The 23,318-nt window shown below is 41.0% G+C and overlaps 1 protein-coding gene across 1 annotated transcript in view; it reads left to right on the top strand.

Moving 5' to 3' along the window:
• Positions 1-23,318, top strand: part of cntnap2a (contactin associated protein 2a) — a 316,263-nt gene that overhangs the window by 288,321 nt on the left and 4,624 nt on the right. The window contains exons 21-24 of the mRNA XM_084340352.1: positions 462-695; positions 1,446-1,579; positions 9,202-9,295; positions 22,830-23,114. Of these exons, the coding sequence (XP_084196478.1) occupies positions 462-695; positions 1,446-1,579; positions 9,202-9,295; positions 22,830-23,114 (747 nt within the window). The remainder of the gene's footprint in view (positions 1-461; positions 696-1,445; positions 1,580-9,201; positions 9,296-22,829; positions 23,115-23,318) is intronic.

Genomic DNA, 23,318 nt, shown 5'->3' with positions numbered 1-23,318 from the left:
CTGGAATAACTGGAATATGCCATTAAGTCTGTTGTACTGGTAAACAATGCATTGTTTGGTTTCAGATGCTGGAGAGCAGCAATTTAACACCCACTTTACTACACCTCATGAACGCAGCCATATTTATGTGTGTGCTTACTTCTCCCTGGCAATATAACAAGTCTACCCTGTTGTGTCTTGGAATGTGTGAGTTTCCCTGTGGCTTCCCTCTGATGGAAGGTGTTTTTCATCTTTGTTTTCTCCGTCTATCTTTACTTCTGTCTGTTCTTTCTTCCTTGCTTTTTTACGCCTAGATGCATCTGTTGTGATTTACATGGCTTTATGAAATATGTTAATTCTACTGTTTGTGGTGTAGACACATTGACAAGCGGTACTTATTGCATTTGTGTTTGTTCACCTGCTTGCATTTCTTGTGTGTTTATACAATTTTTCTTGTTTTTTTTTTCTGTCATCTCACCCAGATGTTGGAGGTTTCTTTGAAGCAGGAACGCTGGTCAAGTACAACTTCATGCCTGAAGCAGTTGCAGGAGCCAGTAGGGACACAAAGATCGTGACTCACCAGCTGACGCCACATGAAGTGAATCTGACAAAGGAGGAAGTGGCCTTTAGTTTCAGCACTTCCAATGCTCCAGCTATCCTGATGTACGTCAGCTCCAAGACACAGGACTCTCTGGCTGTTGTTTTAAGGCAGAATGGTAAGATCCACGCAAGTAATTTGTATCCAAAGTCTGCTCGGTGTAATGCTTGTTAGTGCTGCAAAGTACATTTTTAAAGGCTGTCCCTGCAGCACAGCACAAGTTCTATAATCTCCGAAAATCCTCCCTCAGTCAGCGGCCTCCCACTGAGCAGCTGACAGGCAGCTAAGGGCTTTGATAATGTAGAATTACAATTTTACAGTGCCATCTAGCGTTTCAGCAATCAATGTCCACAATCAGCCAAATGAAATTACAAATCACCCACGCTGCCAAGGGGTGTTGTGAGAAGTTCTTGCCCCCCCTGCACACTCAAGGCCCTCAGACAGTAAATAGCTATAATTCCCTGCCAAGCTGTGGGCCCTTTGAATCATTTAGGGTTTCCCAACTATTCATCATCCCTGCTTGCAACCATCACTTCAAAAAGAAAACTGCATTTTAGCCTTTAAATATTCAGTTCAATCAGAATGCTTTTTAGAAATATGGTTTTGATGAACAAACTTAATTTAAATATGTCTTATTATAGTCTTAAAAGTCATCAAGAAGTAAAGCACTAACTGCCTATGGAGTCGTTAGCAATCATGTTTTTACAGCCATTGCTAGAAAATTCTTATTAAGGTGTTTGTTGGTGAGAGCTCATGCCTCAATCATCAACATCAGTCCATCATCAAGTGTAAAGGGAGTTGTTGGGCAGAGATGTGAGGTTTCATACAACCTCACCACTCTTCAAACCACTGGCTTGTATGTCTTCAGGTTCGTTGCAGGTGCGGTACAACCTGGGAGGTCTGAAGGAGCCATTTGCTATAGATGTGGACCAGCGTAACCTTGCCAACGGACAGCCACATAGCATTAACATGTCCCGAGTTGACAGAAGCATCACTATCCAGGTACAGACCGCACACACACGTCTGAGCACTCTCCAACACATTTTTTAGGCTCAGAACCAGAAAGATTTATATTTATATTTCAAGATCCTCCTAGCAAGCAGCCAAGGAGTTCATGCGATTGCCGACCAGCTATGTGCACTCAAAACACTCAGTCACGAGTACATAATCACAGAAGCCCAGCCAGTGTTAGCTCAGTGGTTTGCATTAAGTTACCGTCCTGCAGTGTCCTGTTCTGTTCTCCACTGTGATGAAACTGCTTGTCCTCTGCCACTGTTAATCCACTTCCAGTAGACAGCCTAAGTATAGCAAAAGAGAGAATGCATCGATCTGTGTGTGTTTGCATGAGTGCAAGCTGTTGTGTGACTGTGGCTGCACATATTTGTGTGTGTGTGTGTGTGTGTGTGTGTGTGTGTGTGTGTGTGTGTGTGTGTGTGTGTGTGTGTGTGTGTGTGTGTGTGTGTGTGTGTGTGTGTGTGTGTGTGTATGTATGTATTATTTAAGAGCATGCATGGCTGCGTGTGTATGAGATGGAGCAAGAAAGACTGCATGTTTGTGCTTGTGCATGCTTGTGTTTGCCCTTAAGTATGTGTGTGTATCTTTGTTTGTGTGTGTGTGTTTGTGGGTGTTGGGGGGGAGTGGTGGCTTGCTTGTGTGCAATTGCAGCTAAACAGCTTAGCGCAAATCAATACAGCCAAGCCTCAGTCAGTAGCTGTCAAGAATGGAGTGAGAATTCAGCTAAACTATTACAGACTTTGTTCGGGGCTGAAATGTTCAGATTTGGCTGCAGGCTGCAATTTAAGGAAACCACCTGTAAAATGGAGCAGTTGTTATTATTGGTGGCTTCTGGATACGAATACATTTGTAGTCGACTTATTCCATCTTTTATGGGTTTCATGCATTCATTGCTTTGGTAAAATGTAATCTTGATAAAGACATAAAATGCAATTCTTCTCCAGAAACAATCCAAGGCACACAGTGTGATTTGTGCAAAATTAAGATATGTATTTAAACTGACCAACATAAGTAGTGGAATTTGTAGTTAGGTAGTTACCCTATCCCAAACTGTAGTCATGTTTGTGTTGTTGTTACTATTTCTGTATGCACTTACACTTCTGTAATGAATCCAGAGAGTGACTCATCCACAAATTCACTTTTGGAGAGCCCACCTAGCCCCTAATGGACAGAAGGCGGCATGGCGTTAACCAGAAACATTGACTCACCTTCTCCCTGCAAAACTGCTGCGTGTCAATAATTTTGCGTCAGCCCACTTTTACAAATATTCCAGCTATTTGATAGCATACCGCATTGTTTATTCTGTATGGATTGCAATGCTTACGCTGACAGTGCCTAATTTCCCTGCAGGCGTCAATTAAGTTTTGATCTTATCTACAGTATCATCTTATTCATGCAGGACATATAATGTTGTATAAGTAGGTATAGGAAGACGTAATGGGGAGACATTGCACGGATAATCCAATCACTGTTTTACCACGTTTGAAGAATTTAAGTATGAGAGGAAGAACGAAAGTGTTGTACATGAATTACAACATGTTTGCAGGGTGTTTAACTACATTTAGAAAATACATTTAAATACATGAAAAGGAAATGAGTGGAATAGTATAGATATGACTAGAGACATTATAATGAAGAGAATCTCTGATGGGTCTTTAATAAATGGAAGAGTTTCTTTACTTGAATTAGTCTCATGTAGAGAATTTAGTGCAGTACATACAATGCATAATGGACAGTAAACATGTAACTGCGTTCTTGCTAATTCTGGCAACAACGGTCAAGATGTCGCCCTCTGTCATGTTAATTAGAATCCAAATGAAGCCCCTTCACTGTTGCTTTCATTAAGGTGAAATATAAGGTTGGCCAAAATGATTTACAGTACAGCTACAAAACTATAATCGTTACATTGCACATGCTCATGGATCTATGACTCCATCCATACTGGAATCTCATCACCTGCACAGTGAAAAATTTCCGACAGCGAGAAAATTACATCGAAACATCCAATGGAAAATCGTCCTCATTTTCCGAGCAAATCACATCCTGCAGCTGCTGATCGCCCCAGTGGGAGCACTTTAACATAACACATTTCTTTTTACTGGCATGGAAAGTGATTGGAGCAACTGGACGTAGGCTCTTTGCGGATCACACACACATATGCATGCACACGCTGTCTTCTTCCACTGGTTGATCGCAGTTTAGTTGTATCTTGATATCGATGTTCTGCCCAGTGTTCAGCGTGTGACTGAAATATTAACTATCAGGTGCATATCCTCAGTTTACCACTCCCTGTGTGCCCAGGCTGTACTCTAAATAAGAATCATTTGAATATTTTCGTCCTCAAATGATAGGTTTAGCACTTAAACATTAAAGACTGTTCAGAGAATTAAGAGCAACGCTGGTGGAGTTCAGAAAAAAAAACAGAAATCAGTAAAGGAACTGTGGTGGGAGGGATGGAGAGAAAAAATAGATGAAGTTTGTAGATAGGGCATGAAAAGTAGCGCCAGAAGGTGTGCTAACTAAGATAACTTTGATGAGTGAAACTTTTTCATGTTGCCTTACTGCCTCGGGCTCTTTCCCAGGTACAAACATGCACCTAATATCCATGCGTAAACAGATGTGGACATGCATACCAACAGACGTGCACGCACAAGCTAGATCTTGTCAGGTCAACTCACTACAAAGGCTTCACACTGCTTCACTACAAAATCAACTTTATCCAGTCTAATTCGTCTGTCCACTCCACTTTCCTCCTCCTATCTCTCCATACCTCCACCGTCTACCTTCTCATACCTTTGAGGGTTTTTGGTAGTAGTTTATTTACTTCTTGACAGGAACCATGACTGCAGCTCACATTCCCACTAATGAGTTGCGAGGAGTGGAACATTTTCTGCCCAGGATGACAGCAGCAAGAGAAACGCTTAGCAAGACTCCAGGGAGTGAGAACATGGCACTGACAGGAGTTCTCAGTCTGCTTGCTTAGTTCTCATATATAGCATACACAGAAGAGTAATCATTATCAAATCTACTTTTCCTGATGCCATGATCGTATCAGACCAAGACTTTTGTTGTGTTGGATGTCTGAACTTCTGAAATTTCTATTTCATGTAAACAAAGGATTGCATGTCCACTGGAAAGGGTCATGAATCATCAATCATCGTTTAGCCCATTGTTCTGGTTCTGCTTTCATGGCTCTAATATATCCCTCCTCCACCAAACTAGCTCTGGTTTTTGAGCCAGTTTTGTTCAAGGTTATTGGCAATCGTTGCGTTTCCACCAGTCTTGAGCAGAACCTTCATAATCATGGATCCATCTTTAAAGGACAGCGTTGCACATTAGAGTGCTGTAGGAATGACATATTTTTTTAGGCTAACCTGAGAGTGGTTCCCTTGACAAAAAAGCCTATTGGATTCTTCAGTTGGATTTTGGATTATTGCAGAAAACAAGTTTATGATACTTACAAGTTTTGTTCAGTAAGATCATTTTCACAAATGAACGCCAACACTACAATAGTTTGCAGCTAAATTCCACCAGTAAAGACGAACAATTAAGTCGTCTCTGTGTTCAGCATAATGACATTAAATGATGTTAAATGTTATGTTATAGTCTCATTTAGCCACTTAGTCACTTGTTAGCATCCGCCAATTTGAAGACACAAACACTTTATAATTCACATGTGCTGTATTCACTGACATATTTTATGTAGAACAAAATGTGAACATGTCTTATGCTGTGTTAAACACTGACATTATTTCAAGCGTTTAATCAAAAACCTATTCACTTAGAGGCAATGAAACTGGAACTTGCACTCAATGCACGACAACCTGAAGAGTAACATGTCACTTTGTTTGAACTTACATTCAACAACTTAAACTCATCAGGTTGCCAGAAATGCTCCTCCAAATGAAAGCTAATGTTGCTCTATATCTACCACATGAGTAAATAAGCAGCTAATTGCTATAGCAACTTCAAAGGCAGCGATATGTCAGTGTTGTGTTTATGGCTTCTTTACGCTGCCCCCAGGAGGCTATGAAAGTAATTAGCACAGGTTTAAATAGTCACTGCAAAATATTGTCAGACCTTTTCTATAATGTATCCGTTAGACGGAGCTTTTAGAACTTTCACTGCTTTTTAATGTTCAGGCTGAATTATCATAAGATGAAATGTACACGTTAAATACTCGGTTTGAAAACTGAATCACAAATTATTGCGTTATGCATTAAAGCCTTAAAATGGCATTATTTTTACAGCTCACGATCAGCATTTGAAAAGGCTAACGTGCTCAACAGAGACTTTATTGCAGCTGCTTTCATCTGAGATGTGACAACATGAGTGAGAGGCAGAGATATGAGTCAGATGCAATAAAAGTCAGTTATGCTGGTGGGCCTGCCAGTGGATCAAATTCAATTTCCAGGCTAAAAGAGCGAGTCAAGTGTTTACCTGAGGCTGCGGAGGTCTCAGTTCTCTGCTATCAGGGCTGCAAATCTTAAAAGCATTTAGACGAGCAACTGTTTAGTTTAAAGACACGACAGAGAACAAGTGGGAAGACAAGTAGGAGTGTTGTAATTGGAATCTGAGAGAACAAGGAGCAGAAGAGAGATGGAGAGTGAATGAAAAAGGGGGAATAGAGAGCCAGAGAGAGAGAGGATGGGGTTGAAAGAGAAAGATCGTGTCTCTGGATAAAGAAAGTAGACCCACAAAAAAATATGATAACAAAGATCACTTTGATGCATTCAGGTTATCTAACACCGTCATAGTCCTGAGGCCTTATTTCAATGCGTGGATTTACATACGCAAACAAACACCTGCTGAAATGTACGTGCAGACATACACAGAGCAGTGCACAAAGCCAGTGTTTGGTTTTTAAGCAGTCTGTGAGGTCTCTCCAGGTTACCTCGCTATCAAAGACGCACCAAGGCTGGATCAAAATAAATTCCCATCTCTCCATCTTTGGCTTTCCCTTTCTCTCAACCTCTCACACACTGTGAGGGTTTAAAGATGAAAGTGAGGAATCCCTTCAGGCACCAGACATCTCATCTCTGTCTCCTCCTCTCCTCTTTACTCCACTGATAGTTGTTGCTGCAGTTGGCATCAGTGGTGTGAATGTCTCACTTTAGCTGGGACAAGACAATCATTCAAGAGTTCACTTGATAATGATGTTTCACTTTCTTAAAAAGAGAGAAATTAGCATTTATTTGCACTTAGCTTCTCTAATGTTTAATCTGTGATGGGAGTGTTTTTTGTCCCTGAGATATCATTAAGGAAACAGAGCTGCCGGGAAAGAGAGAAAGCTCTCAGCCTACTGTAAATTAGTTTGAATATATACAGCACATTGTCTAAATTAGATTCTTTCTTAGCACATAGTTAGGGAAATAGATTTCACCCATTGTTAATTTTCTCTTCGTCTAACCCCTTATTACTTTGCTTATGTAAGCTTTATGTAACCTAAGGAGAAAATGGTGTTGTCTAAATGGTGCGGCACCAAAGGAAAGGATCCCAATAATTGCGGTTGTAATTGACAAACTTTGGTTAAAATGAGGTTTCTTCACCGGCTGTCTCCCTCTGTGGACCATTTTGTGGGGTTTCGGGACTCTGACCGCCGTCCCTGACTGTGAAGCCAATTTGTTTTCACAGATAAAAGTAAATAAGCTGAGCGCAATTTAATTGTGCCCCATTATCCCACCCTCCAGTCACCGTGGAAAACAAAACCCACACAATGCTCCACTGAGACCAGGCTTTTGGAAAGAATCAAATTAGGATATGCTGCGTGTGTTTGTGCGTGTGTGTAGGGAGAAAGAGGGAGAAAATAGTCTGCATAGTGGGTGGAGTGATTTTTCTCTATGGGAGGGCTCCAACCTGTAAACAAGAGAAAGCACACACACACACACACACGAAGCTCGACCCTTTAGTGACACTCCAGCTCAGCTCCCAGCTAACAGGCCACGACAGCTATTCAACACATGAATGGAACAAATTTCCAGTAAAACACACGCTAACAAAAGTCATTGTTTCTAATCAACCTCCCCTCTCTTGGCTCGAGCCTGTCGGTGTGCATTCTGCAGACCGGTGCACGCCGAGATACAGTCCTCCTGTGAGCCGAGAGAAGGGAAGAAGGAAGATCTTTTATTTCTGGAGCACACCAAAACCAATTTGTGGGGTTGAAATGATTCTCGTCAATAGCACCGGCTGCAGCCTTCAAGCTAATTAGAAACTTCAGTGAAACAGCAATAACAAGTTAATTATGTTGCAGGGATATTAAAGTCGTGTATTCCCTCCCTCCATCACCCCTCTCTGCTCTCACATCTCCACCGACGCTCGTCTTTGTAAACACGCTGCTTGTTCTCTCTGTGTTTTAGGTTCCGGGGAGAAGCTTTGAACCCACCACAGATTTTGGAGATTGCGCCAGTGTGTGCTCATTTATGTCTAGTTCTGGTGAAGAGCTGTTTGTTTGCGGGGTCATTACGGAAGATCGCTTTTCAGTTTGCGTTCAGCCGTGACTAGCCTGACTAAACAAAAATGAAAAATAAATTAACAGCTTCCCAAATAAGAGGTTTCCTTTAATCATTTGGAGTGATGCTTTGAAGCGAGGAACGGTTCTCACAGTATTTGCTGTGAGGATAGATGTGTCCTCGTTGGGATTTTTAACAGGGATGAGGCTTTGTAGACACCACTCAATATGGGGATTTTCACGCATTTATCTCACGCTGTTTAGAGAATGGTGAAAGAAAGATGATAAAAGTTGTAAAGGATGAAAAGAAAAAAGATTTTTTTTTTAAAATAATGGTACATTTCTTTGAGAGAAGACATTCTTAAATCATTACTTGCATATAAAGTATCACTCACATGCCAAATGTAGTTTTTCAGTGCAGCATAACCTGTCTTTAAAATCACTCACTCAAACTTTCAATCAAACAAAAATGGATTTCGAGACTAATGCACACTGACACCAGCCTCCTCAAAGGTTAATTGAATAAGACAGCAATAAAAGATAAGAAGTTAAAGTAATAAAAGATAATACGAGCAATAGAAATAAAGACAGGCATTCAAATATTAAATACTACACATAAAAACTGATTAGAATTAAAAATGAAATGTTAATAGAATAAAATGAATTATAATGTCAAACAGTAAAATATACTGCGATAAGAACAATATATGTGATGTGCGGCTGAGACACAGTGATTATTTTTTATGCCTTGAAGTGAGAAACTGACTCGCAGGTTAGTTTTTAATAACAATCATTTTCAGACCTAGTTTCTGACTTTGATCACGATTCATGGAAGTAATATTAGGGATTATTAACGGAGTGGTTTTTCCTTTTACTGAAATGTTTGCGGATTCCCTGACATTGTAAAACCACAAGAGGGAGCCATTAAGCTTTATGATTGTGCTGTGTTGTAGCTGTGCAAACCCTGACTGCAATGAATTACAATCTCTTCTTCATCATCTTGTGTAATGTGCTGATGCAGGTCTTTTTAAAAGGCTGTGGTAAGTAGTTTTAGATGCAGATACTCATATATTATCCTTTGCTCTCTCTCTCTCTCTCTCTCTCTCTCTCTCTCTCTCTCTCTCTCTCTCTCTGTCTCTCGCTCTCTCTCCCTATGTTTCAGCTTGACCACTATCCTCCTGTCAGCTACACCCTCCCAGACGCCTCAGACACACAGTTCAACCTGGTCAAGACATTGTTCTTGGGAAAAGTGTTTGGTGAGTATCTCAGCTCGTCTGAAAGTTTTCCGCTCACACCTGTTTTAAAATGTACACATTTTTGAGCCATTTTCCCACAATGAACTCGATCCCCATCGTGATTCAAGCTACTTGTTTAGGAGTGTTTCAGATTGTTAAGGAGCTCAGGTTTCTAATCTTCCTACTAATCATTGTAATTGTGAATGAATGAGAGTCCAATTGCTGTTCAGTTTGCACAAAATTGGGTTTTCAGGATGATAAAACATTTGCGCAGTTATTAAAATGTAATGAAATTATGTAGGGTTTACCTAATCCCCCAACTGGAGCTCCCAGTTTATCCACTTGTGTTCAGCCAGATAAAAATAATCACGTGTCTCCTATGAGGTAGTCAGTTGATCCCTTCTTTCCAAAAGTAAAAACCTGGACTTGAAATGTGAACACAGAGTTGTTTTTTCAGCTGTAGCCATATTTAGGTTCCCAATTATTTGTTTATGAAGTAAACATAATTGTTCTACTCTATTCTGTTCTATTTCTGTAATTTCACACTAAGTTAAACCACTATGGATTTACTAATGCTTCCTTAAAACACAATTACTGTTTGTACATAAATGATTAGTAATTATGGCAAATCGAGACAAGAAGATAAATTATTAAAAATCCAAATGCACACGAACAAACCCCCAAACTCTCTGCACTTCCCTATTCTGTCTTTCATGAGACAATAGACTGTAATTACTAATTTTGTCCACCAGAGGCTGCCAGAGGACTTTAGAGGGATGTTGGTGCAGCACATGATCCCAGCTGCAGCCATCTCTGCCTACATGGGTGTGCACAGCACATTGTGGCCGATAAGTTTATGTAATCTTGCAAATACTATATTAGGATGGAAAGCTGTTGCCTAGCATTACACTGTCGAGGATAGTGATGTTCCTGACAACTAATTTCCCTGGCTTTTAAATGGAGTCTAAAATTAAGAAAACACTCAGTAAATATTCGAAATTGAGCGCAATTTAATCTATAAGGTTAAACCCTGTCCAAAAAAATACTGCATATTTTATAAGAGTCATTTGAAACTGGATTTACAGTCTTTTATAATCAAATTGTATCTTGAATGGTGGCTGTGTAACATCTGAGACACAACAGTTAACAGGCAGTGTTAACATTGGCAACGGAGCAACATTTGACTAGGAAGGCATGACATTTCAATGTAAATTATTTCAGTTTGTAATTTAAATGTATACACTTATAAAAAGTAAAAGTTAACCAACTAGTATTTCTGGGACCAACTCAAGGCAATTTGTACAGCACAGAACATACAGTCACATTAAAAACACATCAGATAGACAAAAACAATAGTCATTAGATCATCTGTAGCAGCCATTATCAATATCTTTAGAGCTGAGGCAGACATGCATATCAGCAAATGGCATAAAAATGTAAAAAAATTAAATAAAAAAAGAGCGGTTAGCATACTGCACATCCCCTATGTATTTCCTCTAGAAACCTATAGCTCATCCGTCTAGCCGACTAGTCACACACATCCCTGGTGTAGGATTCCCTAAGTGCTTGACCAACTTTGATAGCTGTCAGAGCAAAATAATCCCCAGGTTTACTTTGATGTAGCTATTTAGGTCACTCAGCCACAGCTATTTTGACAGATTGCTTGTAGCACTACGCCTCTGAAGCTGATTAAAATGTGATTCATGATGTTAAGCATTGGTTTGTTTTTTTCCAATGGATTTACTGAGACCGAAGGTCTTAACAGAGGCCTAAATCATCTGCACTAACACCTTAGACTTAACTTACACTAATTACCCTCATTTTCAACAGCCAATTACTAAAAACTTATTTGGTTCTTGTTAGTAATAGCTATAGTTGATGGCTTGATTTTGATTGGTTTTATAGCTTCTGTAATTACCTATACTTCACCTCAGATAGAAGATTGTATCTCATTATGTGTGCAGCTTGCTCTCTTCTATTCTGTCCTGGTTTTCTTTTTTCTCCTGTCTTCCCTTCCTTTTTCCCCTCATCTCTTTTGTCCTCTACCTCAAGTGCTGAGAAAGTCAGTGAGGTTGAAGTAATGGCTGACTTCACTTACCAGCCAGAGCTATCGACTGCTGCACACACCCGCAGAACCCCTGGGAATACAATACTGTGCATGCACACAAAAATAACAGCCATCCATCTAACCAACCCAACTAACACAGCGCAGATGCTTTAAGGACACACAGGTCAAAGTCACTTCATATGAGAAAAAAAGGAACAATTCAGAGAGCTATCTTTTCATATGAAGCCAATAGACTCAACATAGTCAGTCAAGTCTCTAACATTGTAGAAAACATCATAAAAGAATAATAGATATGGAGAGAGCAAGGGGAAAGTGAGGTAATGAGATTGAAAAAGGAGAAGGAAAACAGAAGGATGACAAGAATGTTGTGATGAGGAAAACAGAGACAAAGAGGAAACAGAACAAAAGCCATCATTTGATTTTGCACGTCTCATCAGATCTGTTTCACTTCTGTGTTGGGGCCACAGAGACAAGAGAGGCTGTCAGGCTGCTATCAGATTCTCTATTTCTGGGAGACAGAGACTTGGTGTTTGGTACAGCACACACACACACACACACACACACACACACACACACACACACACACACTCTGATCACAGCGACATCTCCTCCATCTCCTCAGTCTGCTGATTGTGGGACAAGATAAGGTGGCTAGAATATAGATGGTAGAGAATAAGTAAGGTAAACATTAAAGAGCGTGGAGATGCACAGATAACAACACTGAAATCATCATTATTATACAGTTAAAATGTGGGATTTCTTTTCCATTAACTAACTCCTTAAATAACAATTCTGTACAATGTGCTTGTCTACCTATGTCTGCTCCCAAGGTTAGCACTGAAGACTATCGATTCAGGCCCCAAAATCCAATAACCCTTTATTCAGCCCTTCATTAACTGATCCTACGTTTTGCAAGCCGGCTGCACCGGGTATAAATACCATAAACAACCTCTATAGAGATGGAATATGTTCATTATTTTAAACTAATTTGGCCTACCTAGTTTATTCTTTTTCTGTTTCTTCCACATTAGACACTGTGCTCATAAGAAGTTCCCTTTTTTTCCTTCTTAGTCTCCTTTGTGCCTCAAGGTTTACAAGTCTTAACTGTAAAATATAACATAACAACAGATTAAACAGATTTTTAACATTTTAATCATATGAACGCACACACTAGATGATTCAGTCAAGACACAGGACCGCACACATGGCTATGATACTTAACAATTACGGAGTGAAGATGCTAGAAAAAAAATAAACAGATATGAGGGCAGACAAACGCTTGGTTAGGGTTAGGTAACTATCATGTTTTGGCTTAAAGTTCCTGCTTTAGTTGCCACAAATAAAGCTGGAGATGTCCCAGGGTCTCATCAAAAACACCTTGTCTTGTCACCACAAACACAGCCAGAGATGTCCCGGTCTCGTTAAAAATATTTAGTAGTGTCACGCTTTCAAATGTTGAAACTTGGCCACTGGCTTGGCAGCCTTCTTGCCTGTAAGTCCACCACTGTCCCCTCAACCTCCCCATATGAAAGTCAGGTCAAGTTCTGTGGAATTGTCAATATGCTACGTAGGGCCGTGACACCTTAAAAACCACTCATAGTGGTGCAATAATTTGCTTGTCCTCCTTTTCTAGTATCGACCTGGCTCTGGAGATAAAAGTTATATTCATGCTGTTAATAGTCATATTTTAGTTCTACACAAGTACGCAACATCTGGGTGATGACACATCCCAGGTTAGCTTGCCCTCAAGAGAAATGATGCCACACTGCTTGCACTAGCAGTAAATGCTAAAGCTGACATCACCTCACATTTAAAGTTTTATCTATGTGTTTTATTCCTGTATATAAAATAGAGTCAGGCTACATTGCTGTGGTCAGCACCATGTCTATTTAATGTGTTTGTGTATGTTTGTGCCTGTTTGTTGGAGCTGTTGGTGTGGTTATCTCAGGTTCAGGGTCATGAGATCTACTGTGTTTGCTGCCAAGGGTAATTGTGCTTAAGTGATATTGATCATGAAACACGAGGATGATTCAGCACATGTAACGGTATGCTGCTGTAACTGCTGTGGCCTGATGTTTAATGTCGTAGTATGCAGTGTGTGAAGGGAACTGCATGCTTACATCAGTGCTGAACAGCAGCGTATTTATAGGTGTAGGGTTAGGATGTAGGTGTGCATGTCTTTGCTTCCACGATGCTGTGTGTGTGTGTGTGTGTGTGTGTGTGTGTGTGTGTGTGTGTGTGTGTGTGTGTGTGTGTGTGTGTGTGTGTGTGTGTGTGTGTGTGTGTGTGTGTTAGGTGTTGGGTGTGTGGGTTGATGTATTGCGCATGGGTCTGTCCTCCCTAGATCTCTGCGTCCCAGTGGAATAGATGGGGGAGATGAGTCATACATTAGCCAGAGCAGCAGGCACGCTCCCAACCCAGTCCTCAGTGCTACAAATCTGTCTGTGAGCATGTGTGTGTGTGTGTGTGTGTGTGTGTGTGTGTGTGTGTGTGTGTCTGTCTGTCTGTCTGTCTCAGGAAATAGATTCAGAGCCAAAGGCAGAGAGAGAGAGAGCAAGAAAAAAATAGTGACACTGTGAAAGTGCTATTAGAGACAGATGATTGTAGCCCTGAGGGTGCTTGTAAAGGACATGTACATCAGTCCCACACTGAAATTCTGATTTCTCTCATCTATTTTTTTCTATTCCCTGAGTCTCTCTGGTGCTGTTAACTCTTTCCACGCACATTTAACACGTAGCTCCCCGTGGATGCTGCCAATTAATTTACACAGGCTCTAAGTCATCTCGGCATTTTAAGGTGTAATGGCTTTTTTTCTGAGACCTTGACTGACTGTCTTTTTTAACATTTAGAGGTCTTTTCTCAGGTTTTTTTTTCCTATGCTTTCATTTTTTAACTGGGCCTTTTTTCACTTCAGACACACTTGACAGTCACATTTTGTAAGACACTTAAAGAATTCAAAGTGGATACTGCTGTTTTCAAGTGGGGTTGTTTAAGCTACTTGGTTAATCTATTACTCACAGTAGGTGATTGTTGGCGCACCCCAGTTTGAAGAGGCAGACAAGAGTGCCGATGTGGGAAGCAAAGTACTGCATCGGACAGGGGCAGCAGCAGAATGTATTTTAGCCACCAGAAAAGGCTCGATATCTGTTAAAGTGTACTCCATATGTGGAATATTTTCACCACTGACATGCCGTCAGACAGCCCATTCCAGCAGTGAACCGAAGCTGATATATCACCACCAGACCTTTGACATAACTGGCAATTTTACCTTGCAGATCCAAACTAACCTTTTAGAACACTGAAGTCACACAATGAGACAAACAAGCTAACCGACTGAAGCAGCGGTAGATCAGCAACTCCTGTGTTCTGCGAGGTAAAATTATTGTTTTTGTCAAAGGAGTTAGGTGGCTTTGAAGAGAGCAATGCAGTAATAGATTCAGTTTCCCATCAGAAAGGTAAAGTGGTGAAAATATTCTAAATATAGTGTACACTTAAACTGATTTTTACCGAAAAGTACCTCATACAACCACACTACAAAAAAAATCCCCACTTTAAGAAAACTGTAAATAAAGTAAAGGAACAGCCTTTTGTAGTATTAGTACTGATATCTAAACTGCAAGTACATTTTTACCCTATTTTAACAACCACAATTTGCTATAAACAATTAATGTCATCACTGCATATGTAGATCTGTCCACTGAATAATTTATCCCCCTCCGTTAATCCATCTGTCAATGGCAAATCAAAGATGTCAGTTTTTAACATGTCATATTTAACTTGCTGGAAAGTAAGCAGACTGTACTTTTATACAGATATATGACTGACTTTATTTGATAACCAAATAGAAAGTTTGTTTAAGACTTCAGGAAAGTGACAAAATCCCTTTAATCCCTCAAATAAGATTATTTGTCTAATTATGTAGATATACATAAATATTTTATTGCAAATTTAAAGATATAATATGTAGGATTTCTGCAGTTAAATGTCTAAAAATAACTTTGTTGTATACTTTGTTGAGTTGTGTACTTACCTTGTTGTTTCCAATAATGTTCAAACTCAGAGAAATCCATAATTTTAGTCAAGGTAAAGGTGCATTTCATTTGGTCGCCTGGCGCTCTAACTTCCGAGAGAGAGTCAGAGAGTGAGGAGGAAAGTCAGTGAACGTGACTTAACATGCCGTAAATAACACTTTAAAACATTACCTCATCTGTGTACCCTTCTGCCTGAGTCACGTAGATAGATTTTCATCAGCAATGGTGGTTTGTTTATGAAGACAACTCCCACAAACCCACGCTACTTACATCTTTTGTTTTGCTTTGATTGAGAGATCCCTAGCAGCAGATATTACATAATGTGTATTTAAAAGTATACTTGCATTCAGAAACCCTTTCAACTGAACATGAGCATGTCTGAAATACAGTATATAGTGTGGATGGTCAACATAAAGTTTGTCATAAAGTTAGGCGTCGCCCAATGTTGCCATGTCTTTGCCAGAAAGCCGCACTTGAACACACCACAAAAACTACAGCCGATGACCAACGAGCTCATATATTCTTCGCCCGCGTGAGAGGAAGTACTTCTCCATACCACGGAGCGGCGTTAGCCTGTAGTCATCATTCCAAAGGGAAACTGCGGATATACTGTTGTTCTAATAAAGCAGCGTTCTTCTACACCACTCTCACTAATACAGTCACTTCTAATCAAGAATAAGTCTGATAAAGACTTTCAAGAAGAGGTGAAGGCAAAAGATAAGGAAAAACCACGTTAAATGGGTGAAATCATGGATACTACAGCGACAGGCTCAAGAGGCTTTCCCATTCTTTTTCAGTTTTTCTTCTCATGCACTGATTCGCTTAGTTGAACAAACAATCAGAGTGAGTTCTGTCTACGACAAGCTCAGTCAGCCAAAAAGCCATGACCTCAAATCCTAGGGCCACAGATGGTCACTGAAGGCTGTTGTGTCAGGACCCTTACACAGTGTTATATAAGTACCCAAAAGTCATGCGTGAGTAAAAGTAGAGATATCTTGTTCCAATATTACTTTGATAAAAGTGAAAGTCACGCATACAAATAGTACTTGACTAAAAGTCTTAAAGTATCTGATATTAAATACTTACGTATCAAAGCGGTTCTGAAAAGGTGGGTTTGATCAGTGATTTAAATGTGGTCAGGTCGGTGCAGTCTCGGATGTGTTCAATTATTAGATCTGCAGATATTCAGCATTTTTCCGATTATTGGAATCAGTGTTTGTTTAGTTTTATCTGATTGACGATAAAATAAGTGAATTTAAACATGCGCTCATTTGGCTCTGCTACAGCATCCGAAATCTGAAAAGTAACTTATTAAATTAATGTAGTGTGTAAAAAGTACAGAATGTAGTGGAGTGGAAGGAAATGGTAGTACCTAAATTTCTACTTAAATACAGGACTTGAGAAAATGTACTTAGTTACGTTCCATCACTGCCCTTATACATCAAGGAAGCTTTAAACATCGGTGCATTAATAAATCATTGTATTGGGCTGCTGTCCTGCTGCTGATGTTTTTGAGAGGGGTTCTGCTTTTGAGGATTCATCCCTCAGCTCCTATACATAAAGCTGTGTCCATTGATTCTCTATAACTAACTATGCACAAATCCCATGTGCTTTAGATTACTGCAGACAGTTTTCCAAAGCATGCCATGCTGAAGTTCATTTCTCCCTTCCAGGCAGCCGACGGTTTGATGTCTTTTGTGTTGTGACCTTTGGGCAGACGTCCTGACTCTGATTAAAGCGCTGACGAACCCTGATGTCAGATGAGCCTGATAACACAGAGTAGTTTTCTCTCTTATCTGTCTCCAGGCTTTGTATATCTGTATGCTAATTCTATAATCTCTATAATCTCAGTGTGCCTTCAATTTGAGATGGACGTACCTCTGGGTGATCGCTGCTTTGTGTGTCTGTGTGTGTAAGGATGACATCATGCCATCCTCCCTGGCTACCACCACTAGTTGTACTTTATACTGCTGAGTCCTGATCCATGGCAGTTTGTGGTCCAGGAACCAGGTTTTCTCCAGCTGCTCTGTCAGAGTGGGGGTGGGACTGCACTGCAGAGAGAGAGAGAGAGAGAGAGAGAGAGAGGGATAGACGGAGGTAAAGACTGAAAAAGAGAGAGAGAGATGCTTGCCAACGCTTTACGTGCTAAAAGGTCCACATAGCAGAGAGGAAGAACGAGGGAAAGACGAGGAGAGGAAGCTATATACAGGCTCTGACGCAAACTCCAGACAGGTAACAACAGTTGGATGCATGTGTGTGCTTATATACCTGTGTGTCTTCATTTGTATGCATGCATGAGTGTGCCAAGGTCTGAGTGACTCATTCTTAGTCTTTGTTTATTCTAAATGTGAATTAGATTTGCTGCTAAACATGAGAAATATAGCCTTTCATTTCCATTTTTTTTATGTAAATAAAGCCAAATTTGTGATGCTTTGAATTTAAAATGCAGTCCACCCCCTGAATTAATCAGATTGCAGGCTAACTGCACACCCTGGTGTGTGTCTGAGTCAGAGGGAAAAAAGAGCCGTCACAGAGAGTGTGAAATTAATTATTTTATCGGTGTGTTTGCTGCTGCGTCTCTGTTATGTCTGTGTTTCTTAGCTCGGCGTCTGTACAGCCTGACATCCTGGTTAAAGAGGAAGCAGCTAGAGGTGGCTTTGATGAATACACCTGTGTGTGTGTGTGTGTGTGTGTGTGTGTGTGTGTGTGTGTGTGTGTGTGTGTGTGTGTGTGTGTGTGTGTGTGTGTGTGTGTGTGTGTGTGTGTGTGTGTGTGCGTGTGTGTGTTCAGTAGGGGAGGGTGTATTTTCCACGTCTTAAACTAATAGTCATACATCTACTTCAGCCCTTATCTCCCCTGTCTTCATTTGTCTCCACCTCCACCTCCTTCTTTGTTGTTTTCACAATTCATCATTCCGTTTCTCCACACCTGCTCTCCTCACACGTCTCTGTTCAGTTTAGAGAAGATCAAATACTGAAGTGCACAAGGACCAAAATCTAAAATGGGGGCGGGGGAGTTCTGGTCAGTCTGGAGTTTTTGGCTTTCTTATCAAATTTTGCATTGGACATAAGTATGAAAAGCTTCTTATTTTGAGAAAGAGCATAAATATCAATATTGTTCAAGAACATATCTTTTTTTAAAACAAATAAAATACACAAGTCATGTCTTTTTTATCTTTTCAGGTCTATAGCACACTATTTCTCACTTCTTTAGTGTCATGTATTTATCTCTTTTATTAAATAATTTCTTCAGCTTTCTCTCATCTTTTAATCTCCCCCTGTGGTTCTCAACTGTATTAGTGTGTGTGTGTGTGTGTGTGTGTGTGTGTGTGTGTGTGTGTGTGTGTGTGTGTGTGTGTGTGTGCACTGCAACATGTTACATATCTGTTTTTGTTTACAAAGGGTGTGGTGGATGGATTGGCATTAATATTCTTTTGATGTGTCTCAAATACATCATACTTCCATTAACACCCCCTCCTCCTTTTTCTCTCCCTCACCCCTGCATCAGCTTCCATTTGTTGCCATGGCAACTGTGTTTGATCTCCTCTACCCTGCCCCTCCGTTTGAGCACCCTTCTTGTCACCCCATTTCTTTCCCCACTCTTCTTTTTTTTTTTTCCAGACACTCACCCAGACACACACACACACACACACACACACACTAGAGACACTCTTCTGTGTCTTTTGTCCTCCCTCCCTCACATCCCTCACCTTTCCCCCTCACCAGCAGCCCTTTTTTTGGGGAAGCAGCCCCACCCTCCCTCCCTCTCTGCTAGTTCTGCAGTTCTCTCCATCCACCCTTCTTTTTTTTCATCCAGCTTCTTTTTTTCTCCCATTTATGCAACCCCCCTGACCCCAGCCCACTCTCCTTACTCCAGCTCTCTCCTCACAGCTTTAGGTACTGCCTCACCTTGAATTATTCATGTGATGTCACTGGCTAGCCTGGTGACGCGCCATCCGCGGGTGCAATTCTCTGATCAACATGCTGACCTTGTCGCTGTTGTGGCAGTGTGTTTGTTTGTGTGTGTGTGTGTGTGTGTGTGTGTGTGTGTGTGTGTGTGTGTGTGTGTGTGTGTGTGTGTGTTGTACAGCTGGATGTGTTAGGGGTCACATATGGCATGAGGTACAACATGATTGTTAGGCCTAGCTGTCATATGTCATCTTACATTTCATTATTGCCATCTCAAGCAAAATGGATTAGCTCTTTTCTAATCATGATGAGTGTGTGTAGAGCTGTTGTATTGATCAGTCTGGAAAGCCTCTTTAGAAGCCCTCAGGGCAAGCAAAATAAGGGATATAAAGGCTTAAGATCAGTGAGTGGTGACTGGTTTGGACAAGCTGATATTGCTTGTTAATATTCACTTTTTTACTTTGCATGGTGTTAAGTGCTGGGGGTGAAAAATATTCTTAAAAGGTATTACATTTATTCATCTGATAGCAAGACAAGGAAAGTGGTTATACATTTATTGAGACTGCATTAAAGGTGTATTGATTCAACTATATAGTAATTTTATAGGCCCATTTTTGTGGTTAAGTTATATTTCAAAGGTGCAATATGTAAGAACTTGCCAGCGCTCAAATTCATACTCCAAACTAGGGGGCAGCATATCACCAAAGTAATCGCTAACTGCTGCTTATTGTAGCCACAGTTAGCTAGTTAGCTGTGCAGCTAGCGTTGTTTTGTTTTTTCAGTGAGAATGAAAATTGTGACGTAAAAAACAATCAAAATAATATCAAAATGATTTTTGTTACCATATCAGGCAGCCATATTCTGATCTATTCACATTACTTCCTTTCATAGAGCTGAATCAACACCTGTCCAAACAAATACAACTTCACAAAGGTAGTTTTTTTTGCAGGGCTAATGTATTGGATTCCACTAGACAGTGCAGGGTTCTTTTGTAAATGTGTCCACCTCTGTGTTTCTCTTATTGGACATGATGCCATTAAACCCATTACGGCCTCTTAACAGCAACAACCCAGCCCTCAGAGGCTATTAAATGTGTGATGTTTATGTGTAACATTGTGTTATTCTAACTGTAAAACAAGCTGCCTTTTAAGGAACAATCCCTCGTGAAATCACTGGCCCCAAACAATCAGAAACAAGGGAGGCTTGTTGGTTATTTTCTCCTCAGCAGCATTGTATGCAAAGCAGCCAGTTCTGCTCCCAACACAGGGCCTATTAGTATTCACAAACAGGCCTCTGCAGTGATCAACACATGCTGAGGCATACAGGGGAGCAAGGACTCGTATTCATATTCATGTTCTGCATTCACAAGACTGTTGTTATCAGTATTCTGCTCACTGTCCTTACTGTAAAGCTTTGAAGCACTTTCTTTCCCTACTGTGTGTTCGTGTGTCTCTCCACCTATCCTGCACACGCCCCCGCATATGCAAATTCATACACACTCACACATCCACACCGCTTTCAAGGTGCGAAGTGTCTGATTGCAGATTCGTGTGAAAAAGAGCCTGACCAGTGCCTCATCAGACTGGTGAAGCTGAGCCACAGTTCAGTTCAAGCACACACACACACACACACACACACGCATGAGCAGCGTCCTGAACCCAGTGATGTATGAAACAAACACACACATTCACATACACTGTCTACACACAACGCGAGTGTCTGAGGGAGGTCTGGTCAGATGATGAATACGTAGAAGACTCAGATACTGCTGAGCTCTATTCCTGGAGTCACAATCAATAGCGCACAAACACACAGACACACACACACAGACACACACTTGTATTGGACCCATCAAAATGAAATGAAGCGAGAGAATTACATTATAAGCCATGTCCAGATGCTCAGAACCCCATCATCTAAGATAACATGATTCATTAAATAAACACACACACACATGCACACACACACACACACACACACACACACGCACACACACACACACACACACACACACACACACACAGAGCAGTACTCTCGTTAGTCATCCCTTGTTCATATTTTGCTGCAGGATCATCCAAACAGCAGTTCCGTCTGGGTGTGGCGCAGTTGGGAGGCAGCAGAGCAGCCATGCATGTAAAAATTAAAACCCAGCCCTGTCTGCACACACACACACACACACACACACACACACACATACACACAGCCAGAGTTCATGTGAAGGAAGAAGATATTTTGCAGCCCTGCAGAAAGTGTTGGAAGACTGTTTTGAAATCAGTCCAGGTTTGTGCTGGAGTGGAGCGTGTCTGAGGATGTTTGTTTTTTTAGCAGCGTTTATGTCTTTAGCAACTGTAGGAGGGGTTTTTATCATCTCCGTCCTGTCTCTTATCTACTCAGCATTTGCGTGTGTGTGGTTTGTGTAAACAGCCAACAAGAATCATCTTTTAACTGTGTTTATTCAAAGATGTAAGAAAGCATTTGAATGTTTCAAAGCAGCAACAAGCAGCATTTTGGATGATTGATGTGACCGTTAATGTGAGCTCACATCAGACAAGTAATGTTTCGATACACTGAATGATTGTGTTAACACTTTAGGTAGTTTTTAATGAATGCCCCTGGGCCAAATCAGCTCAGAGAGAACAATCAAGAGTCAGTGAAAATCAATAGTTGCCAACTCTGGAAAATATGCTGTGTGTAACGTAGAAACAGCCTATATAAGCTCATTAAAGTCCACACTTTTAGTCAAACTCAGGCGGCAAACCTAAAAGCAAAATGTGTCGTAAACATCCGAGGAAAATGAAGGCACATTTCATAGTCTAACAAACACAGCTCTTTTTCTATTTCCACCACTTCATAATGGTATTGGAACAATAGGTTACACCCAGGATAAAATGACTGTTGAGAACATAGGAGCATCCATCTGGGTTTGAGCAGTCCAAACATTACCAAGATATTTGCACAGGGCGGACAGAGAGAAATTAAACAAACCTTGTGTGGACACAGCATCAACAACATGTTTCAGTTGTCAAATATTAAACAAACATCTTGTTTTGCTTTAGAAAGATACTAAAAAAATCCACATTTTATGTTACTAAGGGAATAGGAACCAAGACAACGGGGACGACAGTAGGGGGCGGAGGGATTTTTAATTCATTATTCATCCTCTAATTTGACATGAGAGGTCAGTGTATGTTCCTCCTGTGCTCTCTCCCTCCTCCTCCTTCTCCTCCTCCTCCTCCTCCTGTCTCCTCCTTGTCTCTCTTCCCTCCTCATTTGTCCGGATTCACATTCTGTTTGAGTGTTTTGGACTTGCAGAGTTAATGGTTTACTGCATCCGTACATCAGCAATATTTGTGTCTAAGAAGCTCAGTTTGTGAGTATGTGTTCATGGAGAGTGTACATGGTATTTTTGGGGTGTTTTTGGATAGTTAGTGCTGACGCTTTCTCTTCAAAAGCTGCTGTGGTCAGTGCTTGCTTCTCCTCGCTCCCAATATCAACTTAAACACTCCGGTGATGCCCAGCTTTCTCTAAAATTCTGTGTCTCTGTGCAGAAACTGGACACATAGACCCGGTCCTCATCGAGCGCTACAACACCCCAGGCTTCGTCGGCTGTCTCTCGCGGGTACAGTTCAACGGAGTCGCCCCCCTCAAGTCCGCACTGAGAACCGCTGCTCAGGCCCAGGCTACGCCGACTGCCGCTCAGCCGGACAGACAACCCGAAGCCGCCTTGCCGGTGTCTTTCCAGGGCAAACTGGTGGAGTCCAACTGTGGGGCATCACCTCTCACGATCCCACCAATGTCTGCTGCAACAGATCCCTGGCGTCTGGACAACACAGGTGAGGATTAACCCGAATAACCTTAAGAAGTAATTAAGTAACGAGTAGTGACTTTAACAACACACCTGGCATTATCAAACGAAATGTACTTCTGTCTTGAGAATGGTGACATAAAGAAGCACGTGCACATACAACCTCGGTAATCGATCCCTTTCATACCTACATACTCTCCCTCTATCTTGGACATGTAGGCTTACATGGTAA

This window comes from Pagrus pagrus (assembly GCF_965226575.1).
Source record: "Pagrus pagrus genome assembly, chromosome: 20".
In the NCBI taxonomy this organism is placed as follows: Eukaryota; Metazoa; Chordata; class Actinopteri; order Spariformes; family Sparidae; genus Pagrus; species Pagrus pagrus.
The sequence above is the reverse complement of the archived record's forward strand: the minus strand, read 5'-3'. Positions and strand labels throughout refer to the sequence as shown.